Here is an 11,463-nt window from a genome sequence, read left to right as displayed (position 1 = left end):
CAATGCAATCGCGTTTTTTTTTTTTTAACTGTTTTTTTTTCTTTTCTTTTCTAGTCGGTCGCTATCAGTATCCTCAAACACAAATCTTTCATCCTCGCTCAAATTAATGGGGAAATTGTCGTTTTCTCTGTCCGAATAGCACTTTTTGTTGGAGGCTCCCATTAAAATCAATGTGAATATGTGAGGAGCCCCCACACTTGTGACATCATCGTCTGCGACTTCCGGTAGAGGCAGGGCTTTTCTCTTAACACCGACAGTTGCGAACTTTATCGTGGATGTTCTCTACTAAATCCTTTCATTAAAAATATGGCAAAATCGCGAAATGATCAAGTATGACACATAGAATGGACCTACTATCCCCGTTTAAATAAGAAAATCTAATTTCAGTAGGCCATTAATATTCATTTTTGTTTCACTACTTTTGGTTTGTTCTGTGTCGTGTTTGTGTCTTCTCTCAATTGCTGTGTTTATTGCAGTTCTGAGTGTTGCTGGGTCAGGTTTGGTTTTGGAATTGGATTGCATTGTTATGGTATTGCTATGTATTGTTTTGTTGTCACCCATTCTGTTCATAACTTTTATGGACAGAATTTCTAGGCGCAGTCAAGGCGTTGAGGGGTTCCGGTTTGGTAACCGCAGGATTAGGTCTCTGCTTTTTGCAGATGATGTGGTCCTGATGGCTTCATCTGACCGGGATCTTCAGCTCTCGCTGGATCGGTTCGCAGCCGAGTGTGAAGCGACCGGAATGAGAATCAGCACCTCCAAGTCCGAGTCCATGGTTCTCGCCCGTAAAAGGGTGGAGTGCCATCTCCGGGTTGGGGAGGAGACCCTGCCCCAAGTGGAGGAGTTCAAGTACCTAGGAGTCTTGTTCACGAGTGAGGGAAGAGTGGATCGTGAGATCGACAGGCGGATCGGTGCGGCGTCTTCAGTAATGCGGACGTTGTACCGGTCCGTTGTGGTGAAGAAGGAGCTGAGCAAGAAGGCAAAGCTCTCAATTTACCGGTCGATCTACGTTCCCATCCTCACCTATGGTCATGAGCTTTGGGTCATGACCGAAAGGATAAGATCACGGGTACAAGCGGCCGAAATGAGTTTCCTCCGCCGTGTGGCGGGGCGCTCCCTTAGAGATAGGGTGAGAAGCTCTGCCATCCGGGAGGAACTCAAAGTAAAGCCGCTGCTCCTTCACATCGAGAGGAGCCAGATGAGGTGGTTCGGGCATCTGGTCAGGATGCCACCCGAACGCCTCCCTAGGGAGGTGTTTAGGGCACGTCCAACCGGTAGGAGGCCACGGGGAAGACCCAGGACACGTTGGGAAGACTATGTCTCCCGGCTGGCCTGGGAACGCCTCGGGATCCCCCGGGAAGAGCTAGACGAAGTGGCTGGGGAGAGGGAAGTCTGGGTTTCCCTGCTTAGGCTGTTGCCCCCGCGACCCGACCTCGGATAAGCGGAAGATGATGGATGGATGGATGGATGTTTTGTTAGATTGATAAAAACAAAAAAAAAACAAAAAAAACAACTAAATAAATATATTAAAAATCGATTTTTTAAAAATGAGAATCGATTCTGAATCGCACAACGTATTCGATTCGATTCGTATTTGAATAGATTTTTTTCCACACCGCTCTAGCTACGTATGTGGAGCTTTAGTCACACAATTCACATTTAAACAAAATAGGAACTTCTGAAGACAAAATACGTTCAAATTGAATTTGATGATCCATTTTTTTAATAAAGGTATCCTTTTCCAGCTTTTTGACGTCGACGCTTCTTAGTAATACCTACCACCAGCAGGTGGCGGTACAGAAGAAAACATTAACATTTTCTCTACAGCGAGCTTCCGTTGTTTCATTCGCCATCTGCGGTAAGTTTACGGCGCTACAACCATGGAGGACTCGAAAAACAAAGAGAAGAAGCTGTCGGAAAAAAACGAGGAGAATGAAAAGAATAAAGAAAAGGGCTCACAAACTTCTGGGAAGGATAAAGAAAAGAAAGAGGAGCAAGAATTGGTGAGTATTGTTGAGTTACCGTCAGGTAAAGCTGCCGGTGTTATTTTGCCTTAGTCACTGTGGTGTTGAGGCAGCGGCCCACGATGGCTGTCATTTTACATGCCTGTGTGCTAAATGTATATATGTCTGCTGAGAAGTTGTCAGACGTTGTAGCGACGCTCGGGTAGTACAGTTTGGTCTGGACTCTATGGATGTTTACACATAAATGTCACTATTTTTTGCTAACGTCTGCCCTAGCTCACTGGCTAGCTAAATGTAGCATGTTATGCTAACGGTCAACTTAGGTCAGCAGCAAGTTAATACTCATACATAATAACACATTCTATGTAATAGAATATTATACACAACACCAGGGGTGCCCACACTTTTTCTGCATGGGATCTACCTCATTCATATACAGTGGGGCAAAAAAGTATTTAGTCAGCCACCGATTGTGCAAGTTCTCTCACTTAAAATGATGACAGAGGTCTGTAATTTTCATCATAGGTAAGCTTCAACTGTGAGAGACAGAATGTGAAAAAAAATCCAGGAATTCACATTGTGGAATTGTTTTAACAATGTATTTGTAAATTATGGTGGAAAATAAGTATTTGGTCAACCATTCAAAGCTCTCACTGATGGAAGGAGGTTTTGGCTCAAAATCTCGCGATACATGGGTGAATTCTTTCTTTCCTTAACACGGATCAGTCGTCCTGTCCCCTTAGCAGAAGAACAGCCCCAAAGCATGATGTTTCCACCCCCATGCTTCACAGTAGGTATTGTGTTTTTGGGATGCAACTCAGTATTCTTCTTCCTCTAAAGACGACGAGTTGAGTTGATCGCTAATTTTTAGGTCTATTTTTTTCAAAAGCCTGGCTGGCGATCGACTGACACACCCCCCGCGGTCGACCGGTAGCTCGTGATCGACGTAATGGGCACCCCTGCACTACACAATATATTATGCATAGGCTATATTGATCAATACGTACTGACTGATCAGTGCTTAGAAAACTATTTGGGTAGCCTTATAGTAATTGTAAAAACCGCTATCATCAACCATGTTCAGGGATTTGTTTATTTCCATCTATTTTTCTACCGCTTGTCCCTTTCGGGGTCTCGGGGGGTGCTGGAGCCTATCTCAGCTGCATTCGGGCGGAAGTTGGGGTACACCCTGGATAAGTCGCCACCTCATCACAGGGCCAACACAGATAGACAGACAACATTCACATTCACACGTTAGGGCCAATTTAGTGTTGCCAATCAACCTATCCCCAGGTGAATGTTTTTGGCGGTGAGAGGAAGCCAGAGTACCCGGAGGGAACCCACGCAGTCACGGGGAGAACATGCAAACTCCACACAGAAAGATCCCGAGCTCGGGATGGAACTCAGGACTACTCAGGACCTTCGTATTGTGCTGCCCATTTGTTTATTTATGGTATTTAAAAGACAATATTGTAAACATATTTGCAGTTGTTGGGGTGATACTATGCTGTGTGAGTTAATATATTATACAGTTTATGTAATGTATGACGATTCATTACAAAAAAATATAAATATATGAACTGACTTCTACTTCCACAAATGATTTATTTTCCAGTCTGAAGAGGATAAGCAATTACAAGAGGATTTAGAAATGATGGTGGAGAGATTGAGCGTGAGTATCATGTAATTGTATTCATACTTTGCATATATGTAGTAAATAACCTGACTGAACCCAAAACCCACATTTTAGGAGAAAGACACAGCACTGTATCGTCCAGCATTGGAAGAGCTACGCAGACTGATTCGCTCCTCCACCACTTCTATGACGTCAGTACCCAAACCGCTCAAATTTTTGCGCCCGCATTATGCCAAGCTCAAGGAGATCTATGAAGGAATGGCCGCAGGGGAAAATAAGGTATTGCTTTGTTTGTTATAGTACAGTGGAAATTGAATGTATATATATTTTTGAAACATATTTACTAATGTACTGATATAGGGCATATTCACTCAAAATCCCACAATGGTGTCCCAACGCTGTGTGATGGCAGAACCAACTTGATTGACACGAACATATCAAACTCTCTTTCCCAAAACAAAACGGCGATCAATTGGCCAGCACAAATTTGTAATCACACTCTACTAAAAGGAGATTTGTTTCACGAAAGTACCAGACACCAGACTTCCCTTACTCCAGCCATTTCGTCCAGCTCCTCCCGGGAGATCTAGAGGCATTCCCAGGCCAGCCGGGAGACATCATCTTCCCAAAGTTTTCCGGGTCTTCACCGTGGCCTCCTGCAGGTCGGACGTGCCCTAAACACCTCCCTAGGGAGGGGTTAGGGTGGCATCCTGAGCAGATGCCCGAACCACCTCATCTTGCTCCTCTCGATGTGGAGGAGCAGCGGCGGCTTTTCTCTGAGTTCCTCCCGGATGAGAGCTTCTCATCCTATCTCTAAGGGAGAGACCCAGCGGGGGAAACTAATTTCGGCCGCTTGTACCCGTGATCTTGTCCTTTCGGTCATAACCCAAAGCTCATGACCATAGGTGAGGATGAGAACCGGGATCGACCAGTAAATTGAGAGCCTGAGGCAGCAGATGGTGGTCCAGAAATTGCTTCTAAGCCGTCCGGAATTAGTTTTCCATGGCTTCCCCAAACTCCTCCCATGTCCGAGTTTTTGCCTCCTCGACCGCTGAAGCCCTACTTCGCTTGGGCTGTCGGTACATATCCACGGCCTCTGGAGTCCCATGAGCCAATAGGACCCGATAGGACTCTTTCTTTAGCTTGACGGCATCCCTCACTGTTGGTGTCCACCAACGGATTCTAGGATTACCGCCACGACAGGCAACAACCAACTTGCGGCCACAACTCCAATCAGCCGCCTCGACAATAAAGGCACGGAACATGGTCCACTCGGACTCAATATCCAGTACCTTCCTCATGACATGTTCAAAGTTCTTCCAGAGGTGGGAATTGAAACTCTCTCTGACAGGAGACTCTGCTAGACATTCCCAGCAGACCCTCACGATGCATTTCTCCCCCACCATCGGAGCCAGTTCACTACCTGGTGGTGATCGGTAGAAACCTCTGCCCCTCTCTTCACCCGAGTGTCCAAAACATGAAGCCGCAAATCCGATGACACAACTACAAAGTCAATCATGGAACTGCGACCGAGGATGTGCTGGTGCCAAGTGCACATATGGACACCCTTATGTTTGAACATGGTGTTTGTTATGGACAATCCGTGACGAGCACAAAAGTCCAATAACGAAGCACTACTTGGGTTCAGATCCGGGCGGCCATTCTTCCCAATCGCACCTCTCCAGGTTTCACTGTCGTTGCCAACATGAGCGTGGAAGTGCCCCAGTAGGACAAAGGAATCACCCGAGGGAGCACTCTCCAGTACTCCCTCAGGGGAATCCAATAAGAGTGGGTACTCTGAGCTGCTGTTTGGTGCCTAAGCACAAACAACAGTTAGGACCCGTCCCCCTACCCGAAGGCGAAGGGAAGCTACCTTCTTGTCTACTGGGTTAAAGTCCAACGTGCAGGTTTGAGCCGGGGGGCAACAAGAATTGCCACTCCAGCCCGTCGCTTCTCATTGCTTGCAACGCCAGAGTGGAAGAGAGTCCAGCCCCTCTCTAAAGAACTGGTTCGGGAGCCCTTGCTGTGCGTTGAAGTGAGTCCGACTATATCTAGCTGGAACTTCTCCACCTCACGCACCAGCTCAGACTCCTTCCCTCCCAGCAATGCGACGTTCCATGTCCCAAGAGCTAGCTTATGTAGCTGAGGATCGGACTGCCAAGTTCTCTGTTTTTGGCCGCCGCCCAGCTCACACTGCGCCCGACCTCTATGGCCCCTCCTATGAGAGGTGAGCCCATCTGAGGAAGGACCCACGTTGCCTCTTCGGGCTGAGCCCGCCCAGGCCCCATGGGGACAGACCCGGCCACCAGGGAGCCCCAGTGACCCGCGTCTAAACGAGGGAAATATAGGTCCTCAATTTGTACTTTTCATCAAGGTCTTTGAGCTGCTCTTTGTCTGACCCCTCACCTAGGACTTTTTTGTCTTGGGAGACCCTACCAGAGGGCACAGAAGCCCCCGGAAAACATAGCTCTTAGGTCCTAGGACCATTGAGACACGCAAACTCCTCTACCACAATAAGGTGGCAGCTCAGAAAAGAGTCAATCAATTATAGTATATTCAAATAGATCAACAACATTAACTCTGAGTACAAAATATATCAATCAATCAATCAATGTTTATTTATATAGCCCCAAATCACAAATGTCTCAAAGGACTGCACAAATCATTACGACTACAACATCCTCGGAAAAATACTTTAACCTGCAAAACAAAAAATTGTTAAAAAATTTGTGCGATTTTTTTTTTTTGTAATAAAAATGAGAATGTTCGGATTAATTTGCTTAAATGAGAATGTTTTGTAGTACACAGCTTTTTGAAGCAACATTTTTAATCAGCGCTGATATTTAGCATTTTGATGTATATCGGTATCGGCCTCTTTTCAATAACTTTTATTTAAAATTAATATCTGATCCAAATATCTGTTATCAGCCTCTTTTGCTACTAATAATTGGTTTCGGCCCTGAAAAACCATATCAGTCAATCTTTTGTGTGAAACACGATATTGCGTGACACTGTTAAAGAACTGGCCTAAAGTATCATACCAACGAGAAAAATACTTAAATTGGGGCTTCTTCTGCAAAACACTTAAGGGTTCACAACATACAGCTTGCTACAAACCAATCTCACGCAACCTTCAGTATCTTTGTAAGAAATAACTGACACAATTGCCCAGGGGACTGCAAAAACTGCACACCAATTTTGTTATCGCGTGGCCAAAAGTTTTGAACTGTAGCTACATTGTACAAGGTACCATCAACTGGCATAGTGATGACATAAATGTAAATGCAACATGATAAATAATGAATAAGTATTGTGATTAAGCTATAGCCACCTTCTGGTTAATGTGATTTTTAAAATGTTAATTATTTGACAGCTGTAAAAATATCAAAAAGCTTATTTTTAAGCTTCTCACTTTTTTTTTCCTATTTTCAGCATTTTTGTAAGAAACAACTGACACAATTGCCCTGGGGTTTGCAAAAACTGCACACCAATTTTATTATCTGTGGCCAAAAGTTTTGAACTGTAGATACATTTTACAAGGTACCATCAAGTAGCATAGTGATGACATAAACATAAATGCAACATGATAAATAATGAATAGGTACCTTTTGGTTAATGTGATTTTTAAAATGTTAATTATTTGACAGGTCTAAAAATAACAAAAAGCTTATTTTCAAACTTCTCACTCCTTTTCTGTTTGCAGCATTTTTGTGCCGATGTGGTGTCAGTGCTGGCCATGACCATGAGTGGCGAGAGGGAGTGTCTCAAGTATCGCCTGCTGGGCTCCCAGGAAGAGTTGGCCTCCTGGGGACATGAATATGTACGGTAAGTGATGTGGACAAAATATAGTCACCAGTGGAGTGGTGTAATGATATGTGTTCATATGGTAGCGTCCCGACAAACACACTGCTGTTTTTTAAAAGGTTTAGTGAAAAACTGGGTCCAAATCTTTCCCACCAAGTGTTCACATGCTAAAAATAATACATTTGTTTATTAAACGTTGCTAAACAATAATCCAATTGATTTATGTTGAGCTATCTGATTGAACATCCACATCTTTGCTTTGTGTTATAGTTAACAAAGGGAAATTACTGCTTTTCTTAAATAATAGATGTCAGTTATGTTAACATGTTTCTCCATATACTGGGTTAACGCATGCGCAGTGTTTATGGGCGGGATACGGAGTTAACGCATGCGCAGTGTTGTTTGGCGGGAAGGAAAAAGTGTTTCCGGTTTTTTCCTCTGTGCAGCAGTTGATTAAAAGTTGTGAACCAGAATAGACGTCGTGTTTATTCACCATATTTAACATTGGTAGCAGAGGATGGTTGAGGATGGCTGCAAACTATAAAATACCTCCGAGGTTTGACGAGTCCAAGCCATACGAGTGCTGGAAAAATGAAGTTAACATTTGGATGCGCGTTACAGAACTCAATAAGAAAAAGCAAGCACTGGCTGTGGCTTTGGGACTTGAAGGGAGAGCCAGAGAAATCGCAATGGAGATATCTGCGGAGGAGTTGGACAATGACAACGGTATGACGACATTATTTGCAAAACTGGATGACGTTTTCCTGAAAGAGGAAAAGGATCGTGCATATGAAGCGTACACGTACTTCGACCGCATCACCAAAAATATTTCCGTTTCAATGGTGGACTATATTATTGACTTTGAACAGCGCTACAACCGGATGAAAATGTACAATATGACACTCCCTGATGCGGTGTTAGCCTTCAAACTTCTTGACACAGCCTGCCTCGATGGGAAAGACAGGCAGCTAGCACTGACGGCTAACACGGAGCTAAGCTTCTCGTCAATGAAGTCCGCTCTCAAACGGATATTCGGAGGTAAAACAACGGGCAAGTCAAGCGAGATTCAACTGAACCAGGACGCAGCTTTCCTCACAGAACAGCCACAATGGAGAGGAAGACCAAACACACCGTTTCCACGTGGTCAACGAAGATCGGTGACGCCGTTACCGGGTACAAACCCACTGGATAAGTACGGTAAACGATCACGATGTGCCGTCTGTCAAAGCACATGCCACTGGGCAAAGGACTGCCCGCACAAAAAGCACGAACAAGTAAGATTGACTGAAAATGACAATTTGGACGAAGTTAATATCACGCTGTTAACGAATGATCCCCAGTCTAAAGCTGAGATTTTTATGACTGAAGCAGCAAGCTCAGCGATCATAGACACCGCCTGCACTCGCACAGTGTGTGGAGAAAAGTGGCTTGAAAGTTTTGTACATAATCTCAATGAAAAGCAGGTAAATAAGCTAAGAAGTACAGAAAGGTCTAGCAACAGAATGTTTCGTTTTGGAGATGGAAATGTTATTCATTCCACCAGAAAAGTGCATCTACCTGCTAAAATAGGATGGACAAAATGTAACATTGAGACAGAGGTTGTCAAAGTCAATATTCCACTCCTGCTGAGTAAAACATCATTAAAAAAGGCAGGAACTACGTTAGACATAGAAAACGACAGGGTAGTGATGTTTAAGCAGCAGATACCTCTTCAGTTTACCAGCTCAGGACATTACTGTGTAGACATAAGAGACAAAGATGACATGGAATATCAGATTCAAGATTTATGTGCTGAAGATGAAGTCCTGATTGTAACAGAAAACATGTCCACAATCGAGAAGAACAAGGTCCTCCTCAAACTTCACAGACAATTTGGCCATGCATCAGCAGATCGCCTGCATAGGCTAATTCAAAGTTCAGGGAACAAAGACCAGGACTGTCTCAATATTTTGCAACAAATAGTGGATGCATGTCACACATGCCAAAGATATAGCAAGACAAAGCCAAAGCCAGCTGTTGGTTTGCCTCTTGCTTCGGAATACAATGAAACTGTGGCGGTGGACCTGCACGAGCTTGAGTCAGGCATTTGGTATTTACATATAATGGACCATTTCACACGTTTCAGCGCTGGAAATATTGTGAAAACCAAGAAATCTTCTGTAATTGTCAACTCTTTCATCCACACATGGATAAGTGTCCATGGTCCTCCCAAGAAGCTCTTCAGTGACAACGGAGGAGAATTTAACAATGTAGAGTTCAGGGACATGGCAGAAAACTTCAATATCGAGATCAAGACAACCGCAGGATACAGCCCATGGAGCAACGGACTTTTGGAACGTCATAATCAGACACTCACGAACATCATCCAGAAAGTTAAACACGAAAAAGATTGTGACTGGAGTACTGCCTTGGACTGGGCCTTAATGGCTAAGAACTGCATGCACAGTGTACATGGTTATAGTCCACATCAACTGGTATTTGGTCAAAATCCTAATCTTCCCAATGTATTGGTAAATGAGCTACCTGCACTAGAGGGCACTACAGTGAGCACAAGAGTAGGAGAACACATATCAGCTCTGCATGCCTCAAGGAAGGCTTTTACTGAAGTTGAATGTTCAGAGAGGATAAGAAGGGCATTAAGAAAACAGCTTAGACACACAGATGAAAAATATGACACAGGAGAAAAGGTTTACTATAAACGAGGAGATAGTGCAGAGTGGAAGGGACCAGGAGTGGTGATTGGTCAAGATGGAGCTGTTGTGTTTGTAAGACATGGAGGTATTCTAGTTAGAGTTCATCATTCACGACTTAATAAGGTGCACACACAGATTAAAGACAAGGAAATGACACAAAGTAAAGTTCACACTGAAACAGGATGTGAAAAACATGAAGAGAACATAACCGTTGATAGTGACACAGATGCTTTACACATACCATCATGTAGCTCAGATAATGAAAAAAACACAGACAGTGAAAGTGAACATGACAGTGATGGAGAGGGAAACACAAGTGAAGGTGTAATTCAAAGTGATGCACCTCAAATGAATCACAGTGCCTGTGATAATCTTCTCCCTGCTTCTAATGTGAAGTTTAAAACAGGACAGATTGTAACTTACGTGAAAAGAGATACAAGTGTAACATGTAGGGCTAAAGTACTCAGTAGAGCAGGTAAAGCAACAGGAACCTATAAAAACTGGTATAATGTGCAGCATATTGAGCCGGATGGCAGTACTGGACTAAAAGAGGCTGTTGACATGTCGTGTGTACAGCATCTTAACACTGAGTCAGCTGTCGGGGAGGCTGATGTACTCATAACAAAAGACATATCATTTGATGCAGCCAAACAGGCAGAGATAGAAAGCTGGAAAAGCAATAATGTTTTTGAAGTGACTGAAAATACAGGACAAAAGTGTATCTCCACTAGGTGGGTCTGTAGTCTCAAAGAAAGTGACACTGGTATTGTACCCAAAGCCAGACTTGTAGCAAGGGGGTTTGAAGAACTTCATTTAAAAAATCTACAAAAAGATTCACCAACCTGTGCTTCTGAATCTCTAAGGCTATTGCTAAGTGTCATTTGTCAAAATCATTGGGAAGTCCATTCCATGGACATTAAGTCTGCCTTTTTACAGGGTATGGAGTTGTCGAGAGACATTTATGTCAACCCTCCTCCAGAAGCTAACTGTAAGGGGGTTATTTGGAAACTAAAGAAGTGTGTGTATGGACTTGCTGATGCATCTCTCTACTGGTACAACAAGGGGAAGGAAATCATGCTGAGCACAGGAGGTAAAGTGTCACAGGTAGACCCAGCAGTATTTTATTGGCTGGATGATGAAAACACAGTGACAGGTGTACTCGCATGTCATGTAGATGATTTTATGTGGGCAGGCTCATCAAACTTTTCAGAAAATGTGATCCCTAAACTGAAGTCTGAGTTCCAAGTGGGACGTGAGGAACATGACAATTTCTGCTATTTGGGAATGGATATTGAAACTGTTAATGATTCTGTACAGTTGCATCAGCACAGCTACATTGAAAGTCTGCACCCCATTCACTTACAGC

The 11,463-nt window shown here is 43.8% G+C and overlaps 1 protein-coding gene across 1 annotated transcript in view; it reads left to right on the top strand.

The window, feature by feature from the left end:
• Positions 1 to 1,832: 1,832 nt before the first annotated feature.
• Positions 1,833 to 11,463, top strand: part of psmd2 (proteasome 26S subunit ubiquitin receptor, non-ATPase 2) — a 31,863-nt gene continuing 22,232 nt past the window's right edge. The window contains exons 1-4 of the mRNA XM_061918848.1: positions 1,833 to 2,003; positions 3,580 to 3,636; positions 3,715 to 3,879; positions 7,304 to 7,425. Of these exons, the coding sequence (XP_061774832.1) occupies positions 1,881 to 2,003; positions 3,580 to 3,636; positions 3,715 to 3,879; positions 7,304 to 7,425 (467 nt within the window). The 5' untranslated portion in view covers positions 1,833 to 1,880. The remainder of the gene's footprint in view (positions 2,004 to 3,579; positions 3,637 to 3,714; positions 3,880 to 7,303; positions 7,426 to 11,463) is intronic.

This window comes from Nerophis ophidion, linkage group LG13 (assembly GCF_033978795.1).
Source record: "Nerophis ophidion isolate RoL-2023_Sa linkage group LG13, RoL_Noph_v1.0, whole genome shotgun sequence".
Lineage (NCBI taxonomy): Eukaryota > Metazoa > Chordata > Actinopteri > Syngnathiformes > Syngnathidae > Nerophis > Nerophis ophidion.
Note: the sequence above shows the minus strand (reverse complement) of the source record. Positions and strands in the feature narration are given on the sequence as shown.